A 20213-nucleotide genomic window follows, 5' to 3' on the forward strand; every position below is an offset into this window, starting at 1 on the left:
ATCCCCCATAGCTCAGTTGTCGAGCATGTTAACTAGTCATTGAAAGGTCACAGGTTTGGCTCTTGCAAAGGAGCACTTAAATTTTTCCAAGTATCTCCGAGTCACCATTAAAAAACTATTTTTGCATTTTATTTCACCTGTTAAAAAGAAGAAAAGATGCATCATGCAACTGGCAATTTGTTCAAGGTTTTGCTTCAAAATGGTTTAAATGGTGGCTAAAGACTTTTAAGCTGATCAATAAGTATATTAAAATATAACTTACAGTACATAAAAATCTTGTGAAAAATACAAATAAAATTACTCAGACAAGAAAATGCTCTAATAATAATTATTGTTGACAAAAACAATTTTGGTTATCTGAGGTTGTCTTCCAGTGACAGTGTATGTCAGTGTTATGGCCTCAAATTCATAAATGCTATTTTTATATATAATTATAACAGGTAATTTTGCTTACAGTTCCTAGGAAAATGTATTGTCTAAAGAAGATGACAGTTCAACAAAAGAGAGTTATCCATTCTTTACTTTACACCTACCAATATCTCTTGAGTCTTTTTAGGGCCATTTCTCTCGTCGTGTGATGACTTTCCTTCGATCTGTTCATGTTCCCCATTTATCAGGCCATCTGCTATCCCTTGATTGTATTTGTCCACAGCTCCTTTGATCTTTTCTTCAAGATTTTCTTGATTGGCCATTTCATCGCAAGCATTGATCTGTTCACTGTTTACGTCCAAATTTTCTTTGCCTTGAGGAGGCTCTTTTCTGGTTTGTGTACCAGACAAGGGAAAACTTTCTTCATCTATATTTTCAATCAATGTGTTAAAACTGTTTTCATTTGCATCATTACCACTGAGGTCTTTACTTCTATTTGAATTTGTCTTGTCTGATACAATCTTGTCTGGTGCATCCTACAATGAAACAAACCTGAAAGTTGCATACTAAGTATATGTAATTAATTAAAAAATACTCAAACACAGACACTCTGATATGTATAAGGGGGTTTCTCTTCACTTTTTCCCATTAATAAGAAACATATTAAAGAAACATAAATCCACCTGCTAGGCTGCCTTTAAGGCAAGACGAATATTCAGAAAAACTTGTTCCTAACTACTGAATAAGAAAGTAGGGAAGAAAGACCTTTCCATCTGGTTCTGTGTAAACGATCTAATAAAAACTTGAATTAAACCACTACACCAATTAATTTTATTGGAAGGTAGGAGCAGTAAAGGTACAGTGTAGCAAGAGAGAAGACAGCACTCTCCTCAGCAGCAAGGTCTCCATGGCAACCAAGCCACAGTCCATCTCCCAGGCTACTGTCAACACATCAATGAGAAAAGTGTGGAATGTACACTTACTCCAAAATATGGGAGGATGGGACAGAAAAGAAGCAAGCAAGCAAAAAATCGACTCGAGCCAAAGCACATGGCAATACCCCAGCAAACCTCCATGGAGTTCCCCTCAAATATCCCAGGCAAAACTGCTGCATTGGCTTGGTTTTAACTTTCCCTAAATTACATTTATTCTCATCAAATACATCTTCCATAGTTTGTTATGGCCTAATCTTGCATCAATTTTATCAGAATAAAAAAAAATAGAATCTGATGTTTCATACCACAATAACTGAAAGACCCTCAATGTTAGTTTGTTGAGCTTGCACAGAGGTAAGAACATTTCCTTGATATCGTGTGAAATTGGCTACTTTCCCAGCTTCATTTTCCCCAGTAATCATTGTAATTCTACCCTCTACCTACAATAAAGGGGTAATAAAAACAAAAACAATTCATTGTCACAAAATGTCTGAGTTCAAAGAGATTGATTTCCTTAACACGTTTTTTTGCTCAAACTGAATTTTCACTAACCTGAGGTGAAATTTTTGTGTGTTCCCTTTCCAAGTCTAGGAAAAATTCTTGAGATGGCGTTCGACTTCCATCCTCAATGAAATTGGTCGGTCTATGTCGCCTGTAAGCAAAGAAGAAATGATTCAGAAATGCTATAAAAGGTATATTAATGGTTATACTTCCTCAGCTTTGTGTTATTTAAAAAATATTACTGTATTTTTCACCTACAGTGTACGGCACTCAACATGGAACACTATGTTTCAGATTTAAAATCTGTTAATAGTAATGTTGCCCAACAAGTGTACCATTACCATTCCTAAAGCCTTACTGATTTTGGTTAGTCTAGTAGTCCTTACAAGTAGAGCCACCCATGCTGAATAGATGAAAGACCCTTCAGGCTACAATTATTGGGCTGAGGGCTGACAACCTTCTCACGTAAAAATAGCATCACTATTACAGATACCAGTCCTAAGTTGCAACTAGAAATACAAGGAGGACAGGTAACAAGTAACTGTCAAAATTTGCCCATCCAAATTAATGTGTAAATATTTTTTTACAGCGGTTATCAGTCACACGTTCTCCTCAAGAACATTTTTTTTTATAATTTATTTAGAAACTAAAACTGAGGTGGAGACAATCAAATGTTTCGGTAATTGTGAAGAAGAGCTCCCCAAAAAACCTGTTGGCCGACAGTCAGCTGACTGTTGCCCAACTGTCGGCCGACTGTCCGCGCTTCTATGAGCAGGGGTCACATCCTGCTCAAAAATAAAAAAACGGCTCCTTTAGGAGCCACCAACTTTGCAAAAGTGAATGAACCAACAGATCAAATAGTTCTAGACAAATAATTAAAGACTTCATTAAAAGGGTTTCGGAGGAAGGGCATTTAGGGGATTGGGAACTAGAAAAAAATTTCAAAATGGTGGATAAATGAATAGGTAACAATGTGGGCAAGTATCGCTAGCCAACCCTAAAAACAGTGGACAAAAGCCATATTAGTAGTATAAGTGCTGCTCAAGGTATCGTTATGAACTGCCTTTAACTCTTTTCGCGTAGTTTAGTCTGAAGCAATAGACAAGTAAATGCTTACGATCATTTTAGTTTGCCCCGCCGACAGGTTACCGACACGTTACCGACAGGTTGCCAACAGGTTGCCAACAGGTTACCAACACTTTGGCCTCAAACATAACACAAACTGTCTGCCGAGAGTTGCCAACAGTCGGCCAACAGTCAGCTGACAGTTGGGCAACAGTCGGCCGACTGTCGGCCGACTGTTGACCGACAGTCGACCGACAGGTTTTTTGGGGAGCTCTTCTTCACAGTTACCAATGTTTCCATGACAATAGTCCTGTTCTTTTAGCAGCAGTTGAATTCGTCCTCAAAACATTGGCGATTTGATTGACATCCCCCTAAATTTCACTGGTCATTGAGGGGCACGTATAACTGATAACCGCTACGAATAATTATAATTGTCTGCACTATTTCTTTCTGTCTGATTGTTTTCATCACACCAATTTTCTCACCAAATATCATGCTGAGTTGTATCACACACATTTTCCTTCACCTCCTGTTTGCCTTTTATGCATTCTTTACTCTTCCTGTTAGTAGCAGGTTTTAGATTTACGTATATGCATTAGCATGTACAGTTACTGTAGATTTAAAACTCAGAGCAATATGCACAACAAAATTAATGCCAGAGCTCGAGGTTAATATTAAGAACATGTTTTAAGAGTAATCTTGTGCAATCAGTATTAAATTTATACTGTCTCAAAGACCAGTGTATTGAACTATAATTACAAGTTTAAAATCTCATTTCTGAGGTTAGAATAACATCATTTTGTTTACTTCTTATTTTAATGAATCACTTTTCTATTGGTAAGATGTGAGGTTTGAACACATTTTAAACTGAGGTTTTCAAAAATCTTTTGGCACAATAATTTTTTTGTTGAAGTTAGTGGAATGATGTTGAAACAAAGTTAACTGTGAACATAAATTTTAGTAGTTCAGAAAAATGTGACACTCACATTATTAAACTCTGCCTGTGTGGGGATTTTGATTTGGTGACGCCTCTTACAATGTTAATTGAACGGAAATGATTCCTCACTATTGTGCTCAATACCAGACCATTTTCTTCATCCACCTGCAGGAAATACCATAGTGATACATTAGTAGAAAACAGTTCAAACATTTCTGAGCATTGGAAATGGGGAGATGCCACTGTACCCCCAGAACAAAATGAGTGTTAGACCAACCCAAATTACATCCCATTACCTTTTTGACAGTATTTGTGTTCTTTAACATTCTACAAAAACACTGCTTCAAACGAGGTCCTCTATGTCTTTTCTCTTTTATTTCACCAGGATCATCATCCCATCATTCTTACCTTTGGATTTAGAGTACGTGTAGTTTGGTGTGGCTAATATCTCCAAGCATTAATTTACCCTCCCCCTCACAACTATGATATACAACAGAGGATAAACCACAACACCAGGAAAACTCCATTCTTTACTCTTTGCGAAGAGTGTGTAGGTTCTTTTAAATCCCAAGAAGTTATGAACATAACCCAATAGGATATTCATGCAGTAGTCCAGGCATGCTACCCACGGTTTATCAACACATTTTATTTTAGTATTTGCGCACACCATTACAAACCTTAAGGCAACATTTTTACCTCAGTTTTTTGCAAAGACCCCGAGGGTTGGTTTTGCCCATGGCTAACCCACAACCTCTCATGCTGGAGGTGGGTACAAGGTGCATGTAAAACTATGACACAATTAGTCTATCACTAATGCAGCAAGAGCTTAAGACAAAAAAGACATCAAAAACAAACTGCATCTTCACTTCATATGCCCTTGCCATAATCATAAATGTAACGTTGTTTCTTTTACCATTTAAAACAAATTTATTATTAATAAAAGGTTCTGCTCACCACAACTGTGGCCTTTGAAAAGACCTTGTATCCATCTTTGCCCTTAGAGAGATATGACTTTGTGCAAACTTTGTATTTCTGGGAAACAAAAAACAAAAAATTAATAAACATCTTGATTTTATCTGACTATTGATCTTTGCAAACAAAACGATTGGCCAAATGAACCAAAAAGGAATTTTGGGGTCCAAAAGTTGATTGCCAGCAAAATGGGCCCTCAAGCTAAACGTGTGGACTGCACTAGACTCTTTGTATTCTTTGGCAGTGGATTCACTCAAACTCTGAAGTCATAGTCTTCATAAAGAGTTTAGAAACTTAGGAATACATACCTCTTACTAACCGAGTTCGAGGTCCGTACTGTAAGTTACGGACCGAGGAAAACAGGAAAAAAACGAGGATCTGTAACTTACCGTACTGACCGAGAAAACGAGGTTAGTAAGATATTTATTATATCTCTGAGGTTAACCAGTGCGCGGGCAAGGAAACTAGTCAAAGTGAAGCAGAAGGTTCAACTGCCACAAAGAATGCTGTGCCAAAATCCCAAAAACTAAATCTTCTTGGCTGTTAAGTTTGAAATAGTTGCTTGCAAGATTCAAACAGTTTTCAGTACAAGTTTATGCAACAGAAATGACATGAAAAACTCGATAGATGATGTTTTGTCGAAATTTTAAATTTAGCAGGCTGTACAGCGGGCCGTACTGTAGAATACGGCCAGCTAATTTAGCCAATTACAGCGCGCGTACTATCTGAGAGATAATAAAAATAGTATTCAATCAATAGCATAGTAGTGTACAAGGAAATCCCTTAATTCACTAATGGCTTGGTGGAAATCACTAAAATTATATGTGCTTATCACATCACTATTTCTTGAGGTTCATTAACACCTATATGCTGAAGGGATCTTGATGTTACGAGTAGTCACAATGGATAGTTTTGTTTTGCCACTATGGATCAAAAGTGAATCAGTTAATTCCACAAACCTTGCTTTTGTCAAGTGGCTCATCGTAATTTTCACACTATTTTAAGTATCCTGAAGCCAGGAGCATTGCCAGGGTTGAAAGAAAACCTCATTCCAGCAACCTAGATGAGACAATTAAATCACTTTGAAGATTAGAAGAAAATAATAATTTGATGTCTATAATAATCAAGTATCATTCTAAGAATAGGATTTAGATTTACCAGTAACAAAAAATTCTTCAATCAAAGACTACCACTACATTTGCAGAAATTTTCATAGAAAACAAAACAAGCTTGCCAAACATTGATTGACCTATATTTTGATCTTGTGGATATTTCAGCTGGCTGTAAGTGGTGCTCCAAGGTCATACATGGACCGTATAGAGGCTGCCAGGGGCACCATAGTATGCTTTTGGTTCCACCTTGTTGAGCTGAGTGGTTGCTGTGCTTTGTAACGACGACTAGCGAGACAATTATTATAACAATTATTAATTATGAGCTCCAATACCAGCAGAGTCTAGTTCACAAGGTTTACACTCACACTTTGTTGACACAAAAGAAAATCTGATTCAAAAGCTCAACAGGTGTGCCAACCAAAAATTTGCTATGGACTGAAGTACTCTTTTAAAGGAACCTTTAGGAAGGACCACTTTGTATAACCTGTTCAGATCATCTAGTTTATCCCGTGTCAATTCATTATAATCATCATTAAAATGTCAAATTTATTATTGTATGATTAATAATTTTGTGCTGGTCATTTGAGGAAGAACACAAACTACTTCCCAAAGATAGTGGATAATCCCAAAAGGACAAGGACAGGGGACACTGACAGTGGGTACTTATAAGTCAAGTCAACCTAGTCCCTATGGTCGTCCACGTTAACTAACTACGAAACCCTTGCAAAACCACCCTAAGATCAAGAGTAATAAGTGAGCTAACTTTAAACCACTTTTGTTCCCCTTGGTTCAGGGGAATCCACCAAATTCTGTCTTGTGACAGGTCTTTTAGATCCAGCTAGTACCTTTTTAGGCTCGCTTGACCAACGGGTGCTACGTCACAGACAAACGATGCCGACCAGTGATCCAGCTGTCCTTAAGGAGGAGGATGTTAACCAAACTCCTAAAATGGATGGAAATCGAGCCTAGTACCTTTTATATGGTTGTGAATACTACAACAAAAATAATTGGTCAGTCAATGGCTGAATATGGCAGTCTCGCTTACTAAGTGAAGTAGTGATGCCGATGGTACATGATAACCCCAGTCATTTTTGTCAGTGGAGTAAACTTGTGGAATGTTTTTCATATGTGGACCCCTGCTTGATGTGCAAACAAGCCCAGTCAAAATACTCCTTTTCAGGAGTTACCCTCCCACCTGTCTGATTACTCGCTGGATTCCTCTACCCAATGAGGGATGGGAGCCGCATGGGTTTAGCAGCTACAGATGGACTCCTGAGCAGGAGCACCTGAACTATTAATAAGGTAGTTGAGGAAGGGAGAACATGGAATGATCCCTCATATCTGCGTCCCACTCCTTCGAGAATGAACAGATGATTAGCCTCAGTAACAGACATGCACATACCTGAGGAAACCTTGCCCTCATGTTTGGGCCCACTGGCTGACTCCATTTTCCAGTGCGTCTAAAATTTGGATCACCTTTGGAAAGTATATTGAAAGAACCAAAATATCTCAAAAGGGATGTAATGAACAAATCAAAAGGAAAGCTTCAGTAGGAATCACACACGAAAAATTGCCCCTCCACAATAAAACTTCGTATTTTTTTACCAGTATTTGTAAATTACCGTACAGATTCTCCACTCGACAAAGTTGAAAAGGTACTGCTCTTATCAAATTGATAAGAACAGCTCCAGAGAGGAAAACTTTGTCCATCAAATGTTGCATTGCGCAGGCAAAACTTTCACTAGATATGTGGCTCTTCGCCTAAAAGGTATCCAAGGCTCTGGAAATAAGCTCACCTGTCACGTTCCAATACAACTAGAATGTCTGGCATGGGTACGATGGCTGAGAGGTCCTGGAGAAGAAACAAGATGCGAAATCAATTGACCCGTTACATAAGCCGATACAACTATTTCAACAATACGTGTATATTTGTAAGTGTATGGGTCTATAACATGTTAACAAAAGCCTTTTCACATAACGTAATATTGTCATTCAATTATAGGGGCCATTTATGTTAAGAATCCATCAGTTAATACATACATGTTACCTCAACCTAGCATCGATCTTCTGAGTTTCAACATACATGTAGGCTTATTTGAAAATGAACTTTGGTTGTTAACATTATGGCATTGCCTCAACCTATCACACCAGCTTAAGTGGTACTTAGTTTTTGAGAATGATACTATTTTAACGATTTTGTCAGTTTAACTGGGAATATGTTTGTATTATTTAGGCTGACACGGTTTGGCTTGGCATGGCTCATGGTGTCGTGTATAAAAAAGCTTCATAATTGGCTAGTTCTTTTTTCACAGTTGGAATGGAACAAGTGTGGTGAAAACACCTTATGGGACCAATCAGTTAGATGCAAATTGTACAAACACTTCAGGCATTGAGAGATGTATTACGCGCCATATTACCTTTGTAAACACGTTTTTTTTTTGCACATCACAGAGGGTCACTATGAAAAAATACATTACTCCACTTACTTACTGGGGTTATCATGTACCATCTTCAAGTGGTTTAAAGTTAGCTCACTTATTACTCTTGATCTTAGGGTGGTTTTGCAAGGGTTTCGTAGTTAGTTAACGTGGACGACCATAGGGACTAAGGTTGACTTGACTTATAAGTACCCAACTGGTCAGTGTCCCCTGTCCTTGTCCTTTTGGGATTATCCACTATCTTTGGGAAGTAGTTTTGTGTTCTTCCTCAAATGACCAGCACAAAATTTAATCATACAATAATAATTTTGACATTTTAATGATGATTATAATGAATTGACACGGGATAAACTAGATGATCTGAACAGGTTATACAAAAGTGGTCCTTCCTAAAGGTTCCTTTAAAAGAGTACTTCAGTCCATAGCAAATTTTTGGTTGGCACACCTGTTGAGCTTTTGAATCAGATTTTCTTTTGTGTCAACAAAGTGCGAGTTTAAACCTTGTGAACTAGACTCTGCTGGTATTGCAGCTCATAATTAATAATTGTTATAACAAATTGTCTCGCTAGTCGTCGTTACAAAGCACAGCAACGACTCAGCTCAACAAGGTGGAAACAAAAGCATACTATGGTGCCCCTGGCAGCCTCTATACGGTCCATATATGACCTTGGAGCACCACTTACAGCCAGCTGAAATATCCACAAGATCAAAATATAGGTCAATCAATGTTTGGCAAGCTTGTTTTGTTTTCTATGAAAATTTCTGCAAATGTAGTGGTAGTCTTTGATTGAAGAATTTTTTTGTTACCGGTAAATCTAAATCCTATTCTTAGAATGATACTTGATTATTATAGACATCAAATTATTACTGTCTTCTAATCTTCAAAGTGATTTAATTGTCTCATCTAGGTTGCTGGAATGAGGTTTTCTTTCAACCCTGGCAATGCTCCTGGCTTCAGGATACTTAAAAAATAGTGTGTGAAATTAACGATGAGCCACTTGACAAAAGCAAGGTTTGTGGAATTTAACTGATTCACTTTTGATCCATAGTGGCAAAACAAAACTATCCATTGTGACTACTCGTAACATCATCAAGATCCCTTCAGCATATAGGTGTTAATGAACCTCAAGAAATAGTGATGTGATAAGCACATATAATTTTTAGTGATTTCTACCAAGCCATTAGTGAATTAAGGGATTTCCTTTGTACACTACTATGCTATTAATTGAGTACTATTTTTTATTATCTCTCAGATAGTACGCGCGCTGTAATTGGCTAAATTAGCTGGCCGTATTCTACAGTACGGCCCGCTGTACAGCCTGCTAAATTTAAAATTTCGACAAAACATCATCTATCGAGTTTTTCATGTCATTTCTGTTTGCATAAACTTGTACTGAAAACTGTTTGAATCTTGCAAGCAACTATTTCAAAACTTAACAGCCAAGAAGATTTAGTTTTTGGGATTTTGGCACAGCATTCTTTGTGGCAGTTGAACCTTCTGCTTCACTTTGACTAGTTTCCTTGCCCGCGCACTGGTTAACCTCAGAGATATAATAAATATCTTACTAACCTCGTTTTCTCGGTCAGTACTGTAAGTTACAGATCCTCGTTTTTTCCCTGTTTTCCTCGGTCCGTAACTTACAGTACGGACCTCGAACTCGGTTAGTAAGAGGTATGTATTCCTAAGTTTCTTAACTCTTTATGAAGACTATGTACTTCAGAGTTTGAGGGAATCCACTGCCAAAGAATACAAAGAGCCTAGTGCAGTCCACACGTTTAGCTTGAGGGCCTATTTTGCTGGCAATCAACTTTTGGACCCCAAAATTCCCTTTTGGTTTGTTTGGCCAATTGTTTTTGTTTGCAAAGATCAACAGTCAGATAAAATCAGAGATGTTTATTAATTTTTTGTCTTTTTTGTTTCCCAGAAATACAAAGTTTGCACAAAGTCATATCTCTCTAAGGGCAAAGATGGATACAAGGTCTTTTCAAAGGCCACAGTTGTGGTGAGCAGAACCTTTTATTAATAATAAATTTGTTTTTAAATGGTAAAAGAAACAACGTTACATTTATGATTATGGGCAAGGGCATATGAAGTGAAGATGCAGTTTGTTTTCGATGTCTTTTTTGTCTTAAGCTCTTGCTGCATTAGTGATAGACTAATTGTGTCATAGTTTTACATGCATCTTGAACCCACCTCCAGTATGAGAGGTTGTGGGTTATAGCCGTGGGCAAACCAACCCTCGGGGTCTTTACAAAAAACTGAGGTAATGGTGTGCGCAAGTACTAAAATAAAATGTGTTGATAAACCGTGGGTAGCATGCCTGGAGTACTGCATGAATATCCTATTGGGTTATGTTCATAACTTCTTGGGATTTAAGAGAACCTACACACTCTTCACAAAGAGTAAAGAATGAGTTTTCCTGGTGTTGTGGTTATCCTCTGTTGTATATCATAGTTGTGAGGGGGAGGGTAAATTAATGCTTGGAGATATTAGCCACACCAAACTACACGTACTCTAAATCCAAAGGTAAAGAATGATGGGATGATGATCCTGGTGAAATAAAAGAGAAAAGACATAGAGGACCTCGTTTGAAGCAGTGTTTTTGTAGAATGTTAAAGAACACAAATACTGTCAAAAAAGGTAATGGGATGTAATTTGGGTTGGTCTAACACTCATTTTGTTCTGGGGGTACAGTGGCATCTCCCCATTTCCAATGCTCAAAAATGTTTGAACTGTTTTCTACTAATGTATCACTATGGTATTTCCTGCAGGTGGATGAAGAAAATGGTCTGGTATTGAGCACAATAGTGAGGAATCATTTCCGTTCAATTAACATTGTAAGAGGCGTCACCAAATCAAAATCCCCACACACAGGCAGAGTTTAATAATGTGAGTGTCACATTTTTCTGAACTACTAAAATTTATGTTCTCAGTTAACTTTGTTTTCACATCATTCATTCCACTAACTTCAACAAAAAAATTATTGTGCCAAAAGATTTTTGAAAACCTCAGTTTAAAATGTGTTCAAACCTCACATCTTACCAATAGAAAGTGATTCATTAAAATAAGAAGTAAACAAAATGATGTTATTCTAACCTCAGAAATGAGATTTTAAACTTGTAATTATAGTTCAATACACTGGTCTTTGAGACAGTATAATTTAATACTGATTGCACAAGATTACTCTTAAAACATGTTCTTAATATTAACCTCGAGCTCTGGCATTAATTTTGTTGTGCATATTGCTCTGAGTTTTAAATCTACAGTAACTGTACATGCTAATGCATATACGTAAATCTAAAACCTGCTACTAACAGGAAGAGTAAAGAATGCATAAAAGGCAAACAGGAGGTGAAGGAAAATGTGTGTGACAACTCAGCATGATATTTGGTGAAAAAATTGGTGTGATGAAAACAATCAGACAGAAAAAAATAGTGCAGACAATTATATAATTATTTGCAGCGGTTATCAGTTATACGTGCCCCTCAATGACCTCCTTTTATGTTTTGGAAGTGAAATTTAGGGGGATGTCAATCAAATCGCCAATGTTTCTAGGACAAATTCAACTGCTGCCAAGAGAACAGGACTATTGTCATGGAAACATTGGTAATTGTGAAGAAGAGCTCCCCAAAAAACCTGTCGGTCGACTGTCGGTCAACTGTCGGCCGACAGTCGGCTGACTGTTGCCCAACTGTCAGCTGACTGTTGGCCGACTGTTGGCAACTCTCGGCAGACAGTTTGTGTTATGTTTGAGGCCAAAGTGTTGTGTTGGCAACCTGTTGGCAACCTGTCGGTAACGTGTCGGTAACCTGTCGGCGGGGCAAACTAAAATGATCGTAAGCATTTACTTGTCTATTGCTTCAGACTAAACTACGCGAAAAGAGTTAAAGGCAGTTCATAACGATACCTTGAGCAGCACTTTATACTACTAATATGGCTTTTGTCCACTGTTTTTAGGGTTGGCTAGCGATACTTGCCCACATTGTTACCTATTCATTTATCCACCATTTTGAAATTTTTTTCTAGTTCCCAATCCCCTAAATGCCCTTCCTCCGAAACCCTTTTAATGAAGTCTTTAATTATTTGTCTAGAACTATTTGATCTGTTGGTTCATTCACTTTTGCAAAGTTGGTGGCTCCTAAAGGAGCCGTTTTTTTTTATTTTTGAGCAGGATGTGACCCCTGCTCATAGAGCGCGGACAGTCGGCCGACAGTTGGGCAACAGTCGGCTGACTGTCGGCCAGCAGTTGACCGACAGTCGGCCAACAGGTTTTTTGGGGAGCTCTTCTTCACAATTACCGAAACATTTGATTGTCTCCACCTCAGTTTTAGTTTCTAAATAAATTATAAAAAAAAATGTTCTTGAGGAGAACGTGTGACTGATAACCGCTGTAAAAAAATATTTACACATTAATTTGGATGGGCAAATTTTGACAGTTACTTGTTACCTGTCCTCCTTGTATTTCTAGTTGCAACTTAGGACTGGTATCTGTAATAGTGATGCTATTTTTACGTGAGAAGGTTGTCAGCCCTCAGCCCAATAATTGTAGCCTGAAGGGTTTCATCTATTCAGCATCGGTGGCTCTACTTGTAAGGACTACTAGACTAACCAAAATCAGTAAGGCTTTAGGAATGGTAATGGTACACTTGTTGGGCAACATTACTATTAACAGATTTTAAATCTGAAACATAGTGTTCCATGTTGAGTGCCGTACACTGTAGGTGAAAAATAGAGAGTAATATTTTTTAAATAACACAAAGCTGAAGAAGTATATAACCATTATATACCTTTTATAGCATTTCTGAATCATTTCTTCTTTGCTTGCAGGCGACATAGACCAACCAATTTCATTGAGGATGGAAGTCGAACGCCATCACAAGAATTTTTCCTAGACTTGGAAAGGGAACACACAAAAATTTCACCTCAGGTTAGTGAAAAATTCAGTTTGAGGAAGAAACGTGTGAAGGAAATCAATCTCTTTGAACTCAGACATTTTGTGACAATGAATTGTTTTTGTTTTTATTACCCCTTTATTGTAGGTAGAGGGTAGAATTACAATGATTACTGGGGAAAATGAAAATGAAGCTGGGAGAGTAGCCAATTTCACACGATATCAAGGAAATGTTCTTACCTCTGTGCAAGCTCAACAAACTAACATTGAGGGTCTTTCAGTTATTGTGGTATGAACATCAGATTCTATTTTTTTTTATTCTGATAAAATTGATGCAAGATTATGCCATAACAAACTATGGAAGATGTATTGATGAGAATAAATGTAATTTAGGGAAAGTTAAAACCAAGCCAATGCAGCAGTTTTGCCTGGGATATTTGAGGGGAACTCCATGGAGGTTTGCTGGGGTATTGCCATGTGCTTTGGCTCGAGTCGATTTTTTGCTTGCTTGCTTCTTTTTCTGTCCCATCCCCCATATTTTGGAGTAAGTGTACATTCCACACTTTTCTCATTGATGTGTTGACAGTAGCCTGGGAGATGGACTGTGGCTTGGTTGCCATGGGAGACCTTGCTGCTGAGGAGAGTGCTGTCTTCTCTCTTGCTACACTGTACCTTTTACTGCTCCTACCTTCCAATAAAATTAATTGGTGTAGTGGTTTAATTCAAGTTTTTATTAGATCGTTTACACAAACCAGATGGAAAGGTCTTTCTTCCCTACTTTCTTATTCAGTAGTTAGGAACAAGTTTTTCTGAATATTCGTCTTGCCTTAAAGGCAGCCTAGCAGGTGGATTTATGTTTCTTTAATATGTTTCTTATTAATGGGAAAAAGTGAAGAGAAACCCCCTTATACATATCAGAGTGTCTGTGTTTGAGTATTTTTTTAATTAATTACATATACTTAGTATGCAACTTTCAGGTTTGTTTCATTGTAGGATGCACCAGACAAGATTGTATCAGACAAGACAAATTCAAATAGAAGTAAAGACCTCAGTGGTAATGATGCAAATGAAAAAACAGTTTTAACACATTGATTGAAAATATAGATGAAGAAAGTTTTCCCTTGTCTGGTACACAAACCAGAAAAGAGCCTCCTCAAGGCAAAGAAAATTTGGACGTAAACAGTGAACAGATCAATGCTTGCGATGAAATGGCCAATCAAGAAAATCTTGAAGAAAAGATCAAGGAGCTGTGGACAAATACAATCAGGGATAGCAGATGGCCTGATAAACGGGGAACATGAACAGATCGAAGGAAAGTCATCACACGACGAGAGAAATGGCCCTAAAAAGACTCAAGAGATATTGGTAGGTGTAAAGTAAAGAATGGATATAACTCTCTTTGTTGAACTGTCATCTTCTTTAGACAATACATTTTCCTAGGAACTGTAAGCAAAATTACCTGTTATAATTATATATATAAAATAGCATTTATGAATTTGAGGCCATAACACTGACATACACTGTCACTGGAAGACAACCTCAGATAACCAAAATTGTTTTTGTCAACAATAATTATTATTAGAGCATTTTCTTGTCTGAGTAATTTTATTTGTATTTTTCACAAGATTTTTATGTACTGTAAGTTATATTTTAATATACTTATTGATCAGCTTAAAAGTCTTTAGCCACCATTTTAAACCATTTTGAAGCAAAACCTTGAACAAATTGCCAGTTGCATGATGCATCTTTTCTTCTTTTTAACAGGGGAAATAAAATGCAAAAATAGTTTTTTAATGGTGACTCTGAGATACTTGGAAAAATTCAAGTGCTCCTTTGCAAGTGCCAAACCTGTGACCTTTCAATGACTAGTTAACATGCTCGACAACTGAGCTATGGGGGATTTGTGGAAGCAAGGTCATTCAACTAGGTTCAGGGGCCTGTTTCTTGAAACTCCTGAAATGTTTTGGGCCCTTATCGGGTCTCACAACTCCCTCTGTATCTTATGAACAGAGGGATTTTAAGTCGTCAAACTTAAGAATCATTAATTTTGCTTTTTGCAATTTTGAAAACTTGTCAAAAGAACGTTGCTTGTCAAAACAAGCAAATGGTAGTTTCATAATCGCTTCTCGGGCCAAAAACTTTTCGGGATGTTCGAGAAACGGGTCCCAGGTGATAATAATCATTGCCCTGCAATGCTGCCAGGACTGAGATTATTGAAATGGTACATGTACATTCTTGTGATAATGCTCTGAAGGAGATGATTGCTTCAATGCAGTTGTTTCTTTTTGTGCATCTCAGCATTTCTCCTATTGCCCTTAGCCAGACTTTAATACAGGTGTACCGTAAGATGGTAATTTTGTTCTTACTGAACCAAACTGAATACCACATCCTTGATATGTCATTTTGAATAGTAATTATTTTATAGTCAAGTTGAGTCGTTGTTGTAAGTGATGATGCTTGACGTTTTCCCAGGGCCTGGATCTTGCAAATGAAGATGAGTACTGGGACTTGTGGGAGGCAGTAAAAGTGGATGATATTGATGTGGTAAATGTCAAAAACAGTATATTCAAAACTTCAATATTTAAGACTTCTGCTTTGGTAGCTTGTTGCTGGTCAACTTTCTGTTGTCAACTTGAAATTTTCTGTAACACATTTTAGGTTAAACATTTACGTGAAGAGAAGAACATTAGATTTACCCGAGTTCAAGACAACAAGACAATCTTACATCTTGGAGCGGAGAGAAATTCCTCAAAGGTATTGTACTGACTAATCAGTTTGTGTTCATTGAAGTGGAGGTGTGGCTAGGGATGGATATTTACTGACCCGTGAAGTGGCAAGGCAAATATCCACCACTAGCCACCAACATTGAGGTGAATAGTTGTTTTTAGTATCATTCTATAACAGTGAGATAAGCTAGCACAAAGAGATCATTTTAACTCATTTATTCCTGCAATGATTACATATTTTTGGGCACAAATCCTGGGCAAGTTGCTTGGAGGTGAATAGCAAAAAATATTGGGTTTGAGTAGCCAGTCAGAGCATGCCTTCAACGCTATCCACTGTTTTAGTATACACTACTATTAATTGTTTACTCATCTGTGAACTTAACCATATTTCATCGCAGTCAATGATAACTCAGCTCTCTATAGCCAAATACAAAAATTAGCCATAACATCTTTCCCTGAATGAATTCATCATAAATCAATAATCTTCTATTACTTCTCCAGGTAGTCATGTACCTGTTGACTGATGGGAAAATGGATCCGAATGTAAAAGATGAAATATTACAGGTCTGAGTTATTTGATTATTTCTGGCACTTTTATCCAAGCTCAGTGTAATGCATAATTTGCCATATACTTTAAAATGTAATGAAAACGTTAATACGCTGTACATCCAAATGCTGAAGGACGAAAGGATATTGGGGACTATTAATCTGGATGCTATGTTTAGGGTGTCCCTCTCCATGGTGCTGCTGAATATGGCTCCATTGACGCTGCAAGAGAGTTCTTTTAGAGTATGGAGCAGAGGTGCAGTGAATAATAATTACAGCCTTTATTCTAGTATAATGATTGATGAGGTTGATGCAAAGTTCTTGTAAAGTGCACCTAACCCCAAATTATTTTTTTTCGCTAAGATGAATCTTTGCACCTGTTTGAAACGCATTGCAGCCTTTTCTTCCTTTTTCTAACAAATCCTTCCATTTTATAGGCTTCAAAACTTGCGAAAAACCAAGGATCTTCTGTTCACGACCGAGTCAGAAGGGGAGTGGGTCTATCCTGATTTGACGTCACAAACTGATTTACATTGAATTAACCCTTTGTAAACATGCATGCAAAGTAGAATGTGATGGCAAATCAGGAATAAACCCACTCCCCTTCTAACTTGGTCGTGAACAGAAGATGCTGGTTTTTTGCAAGTTTTGAAGGCAGGATTTGTTATAAAAAGGAAACAATGGCCGCAATGTGTTTTGAACAGGTGCAAAGATTTTTTTTAGCGAAAAAATATGTTGGGATCTGGCCTTTCTGAATTGAGTTGGTAGAGGTAAGGCAGTAGGGTAAAGCTGCTTTTTTGTTATCAGTATCTTACAGCTGTAGTATCTTGTGCATCATTTTAGAGCAATGACAACTGATAATGATGACAATTTGGAAATGGTGACAGAACTGGAAATGTGTACAGGGACAAACAAGAGACAGCGGAAAACTCTAGTTGGAATATGCTCAATAACACTAGCCTGCTAATACAGCCGCCTCTTATGGCTAACCGCCGCTTGGGCCGATCAGCGAGAGAGGCTCTCGCTGATCGGTCCAAGAGAGAGGCGGCTGTATTGCAGGCTACAATAACACTGAATTCTACTGAGCATGCTCTATATGAGGTCATCCACAGACTTAAAGGATCCTAAAGTTCACAACTATGTACTGCAAAGAAAAGCTTTAAAATTATTTTTAAAAATATGAACTTTTTTTGACATTTTTAACAATTTAACATCGTCATCACCACAAGACCATAAATAAACCAAAATATTAACTCAACTCAATAACTTTTCACTTGAATTGTGTTAAATACAGTGCAATGTCCGTAACACAGAATTTAACACCCAGCTCAAAACCTATTAACAAAAATTATAACAAACAACTAGATTTTTATAAACTGTTATCCACCTCAATTCTCCTCATTATTGTAGTATCAATATTACTGTTGTAAATTCACAGGAATAGAAGTGTCAAGTGAACCTATAAAATCATAGGTTTTTTTTGTAATGTCCGTAATGGAGTTGAAAACGAAACATTCTCAGCCCTTTCAAATAAAATCAAACTATTTTTATACTGGTAATTAGATTAACATATGACAGTTGTTTATACGCGAAAAAGATGTAAAGGATGAAAATTGCTCTCTGAATGTAATGTCTGTAATGTGGAATGACCCTTTTCCAAAATACCAATACCTGCTCAGATTAACCCTTTCACTCCCAAGAGTGACACACTCTAGATTTTACTCTGTCTAATGTCAGACGATTTTACTCGTCAATGGGGAACCCCATAGGAGTGAAAGGGTTAAATACTTACTTGAGGAAAGTAGCTTGCAGAGCAAGCTACAAAGTGATCTTGGACTCATTTCAAGCCCTGACCACAAAGCTGGTGACCCTGTGCCATTCTCTTTCCATAGTTTGTGGGTTCTTTAACATAAGCTAGAGTACCTGTTATTCCTTTTTCTCTGTTATTAATATAGATCAACAGGCAAGACCTTATTGGAAACACTGCATTGCACATTGCTTGCCAATATGACCAGGTAACATTCAGTAACCACCCTGTAAGTTAAGAATGACATAAACTTGCACTCCCACACACATTCAATACCTCACTTAGATTGTCTTTCACTAAGGTTTATAGTTGAGATTCCTTCTCACTTCTGTTGTTCAGACATTTTTGTTTGGCAGACTCTTTAACAAGTGGTTATTTCTTTTGTTTCACAAGGCTAAAATGAAAACCTTCCTTCTCAATCAAGGTGCAGATACAACTATTATCAATTCAGGTAGTAAAAACAATCTTCAAGGGTTGATTTTACCATTATTATTTGTTATCATTTTTGCTTGATTTTTATTCCAGACTGGAACTCAGTTCAGTATTGAACGTAATTTTCAGTACAGCTGTTGATTTAGTTTCATATTCAGCATGTTGCCATTGTTTGAAAGCAAAACTGTTCTGTCTGTTGGGATTCTTAAATGATTTCTTGTATTAGTTTGAATGATTTGTCTCATTGGCTCCGAAAACCCTCTGTGGGGAGGGGTCATCAATTAATATTTATATTTACTTAATTTAAGTGTGGGCATAGTGGTGTCTACAACCTTTCTCCTTTTCACATACAGCCCCCGCTTCAAATATGCATTGCATTTTATGATCTTTCATTGATTGAGTCCTTTCACAGGAAAATGCGAACCTGACAAATTGACGTGCTCCCAACTGAGTGGCTTCATGGCTCAGTTGGTAGAGCATTGCACTGGCATCATTGTCTAGGTCTTGGGTTTGAATCCAGTTGAATCCACCTGAATTTTTCAAGTGGCTTTAAGAGACAATAATAATTGAATTGTCCAGATAACTGCGAGAATCACTTCTCTCTTTCATTTAATTCATTCATGGGTTGAATTTGTTGGTTCTGTACTCTGCTTTCAAAGGTTTTTCTTTGGGGACTTTAGGTTCCTTTTTCCTTGACAATCAAGACTTTGTTCAAAAAATTATTGTTGATTTCTGCATTGTATCCAGGTAGTTACTTAGCAATAAATTCATGGACAATTGACATGTGACTTCTGGCCCGGTTTAACTTTTTTGTTTCGGTTCAAAAAATGAACTGACGATTTTGTAAGTTGTATTCTAATGCTGGTGTGTATGTGTTGTTTAAAAACATGCATCATCTATCTCAATGAACAGAGTTCCTGAGAGTCCCAACTTTAGCAGTGGGGGGTGTTTAATAATATTTACAGTAGCCGTAGGGCACCATTTCAACAATATGGATCTTGTCGTAGTACAAAGGAAGGTCCCTGTATTGATTATATATAGCTTACATTTAAAACGCTCGGATGTAATATAATTTGTATGTACTAATTGATAATCCTATAATACAATGTACTGCCAACGTCTATCTTCTTAATGTGAATTTGTGAGAGAATTTTTGCATTCCCAATAAAGGGAAACCTAAGGCAGATGTGTACTCAGGTAGATGTGGGGTGGGGGGGGGGGGGGGGGGGGGGGGGGTAAGACCACTTCATCATCCATGTTTGGCAAAATTTTAAGTGAGGGGGTTTTCCATTTAAAAAAGTTTTTTTTTACGCCTAGAAGTATCGAAACCCCCCCCTTGATGATAGAGTAAAAGCGGGCACCCCTTAATACCCATAGTACCTGGCTTTTTGTGGATCTTGAACAGCACGTGTGTGCGTGTTGTGCGGGGGAGTTGAAGTGGAAGGCCGGGGTAGGGATTTGGGTTTACGGCCCACAACTCT

General features: G+C 37.5%; 3 protein-coding genes across 5 annotated transcripts in view; 2 read left to right on the forward strand and 1 right to left on the reverse strand.

The window, feature by feature from the left end:
* LOC138018846 (5'-nucleotidase-like) overlaps positions 1-20213 on the reverse strand; it is a 52089-nt gene that overhangs the window by 5904 nt on the left and 25972 nt on the right. The window lies entirely within an intron of this gene.
* On the forward strand, positions 9311-14313 carry LOC138018925 (uncharacterized). The gene is made up of 6 exons (XM_068865599.1): positions 9311-9341; positions 10255-10332; positions 11102-11219; positions 13158-13257; positions 13370-13510; positions 14215-14313. Coding segments are annotated over exons 3-6 (342 nt in total). The 5' UTR covers positions 9311-9341; positions 10255-10332; positions 11102-11217.
* Positions 14425-19233, forward strand: LOC138018926 (acyl-CoA-binding domain-containing protein 6-like). Its single transcript, XM_068865600.1, has 7 exons — positions 14425-14586; positions 15694-15765; positions 15880-15975; positions 16449-16511; positions 18449-18508; positions 18694-18751; positions 19145-19233. Exons 1-7 carry the CDS (start codon positions 14425-14427, stop codon positions 19231-19233), a joined length of 600 nt encoding a protein of 199 aa, XP_068721701.1.

The sequence above is a fragment of the Montipora capricornis genome, chromosome 10 (genome assembly GCF_036669925.1).
Source record: "Montipora capricornis isolate CH-2021 chromosome 10, ASM3666992v2, whole genome shotgun sequence".
Classification (NCBI taxonomy): Eukaryota; Metazoa; Cnidaria; class Anthozoa; order Scleractinia; family Acroporidae; genus Montipora; species Montipora capricornis.

What these genes read in the sequence shown, in the direction of transcription:
- LOC138018925 (XM_068865599.1), top strand. An exon ending in ACACAAAAATTTCACCTCAG is followed by an intron (nt 13,258 to 13,369) that starts GTTAGTGAAAAA and finishes CCTTTATTGTAG; the next exon opens with GTAGAGGGTAGAATTACAAT. An exon ending in AGGGTCTTTCAGTTATTGTG is followed by an intron (nt 13,511 to 14,214) that starts GTATGAACATCA and finishes GTTTCATTGTAG; the next exon opens with GATGCACCAGACAAGATTGT.
- LOC138018926 (XM_068865600.1), top strand. Translation starts at nt 14,425, where the DNA reads ATGAAATGGCCAATCAAGAAAATCTTGAAGAAAAGATCAAGGAGCTGT. An exon ending in AAAAGACTCAAGAGATATTG is followed by an intron (nt 14,587 to 15,693) that starts GTAGGTGTAAAG and finishes ACGTTTTCCCAG; the next exon opens with GGCCTGGATCTTGCAAATGA. An exon ending in TACAACTATTATCAATTCAG is followed by an intron (nt 18,752 to 19,144) that starts GTAGTAAAAACA and finishes GTCCTTTCACAG; the next exon opens with GAAAATGCGAACCTGACAAA.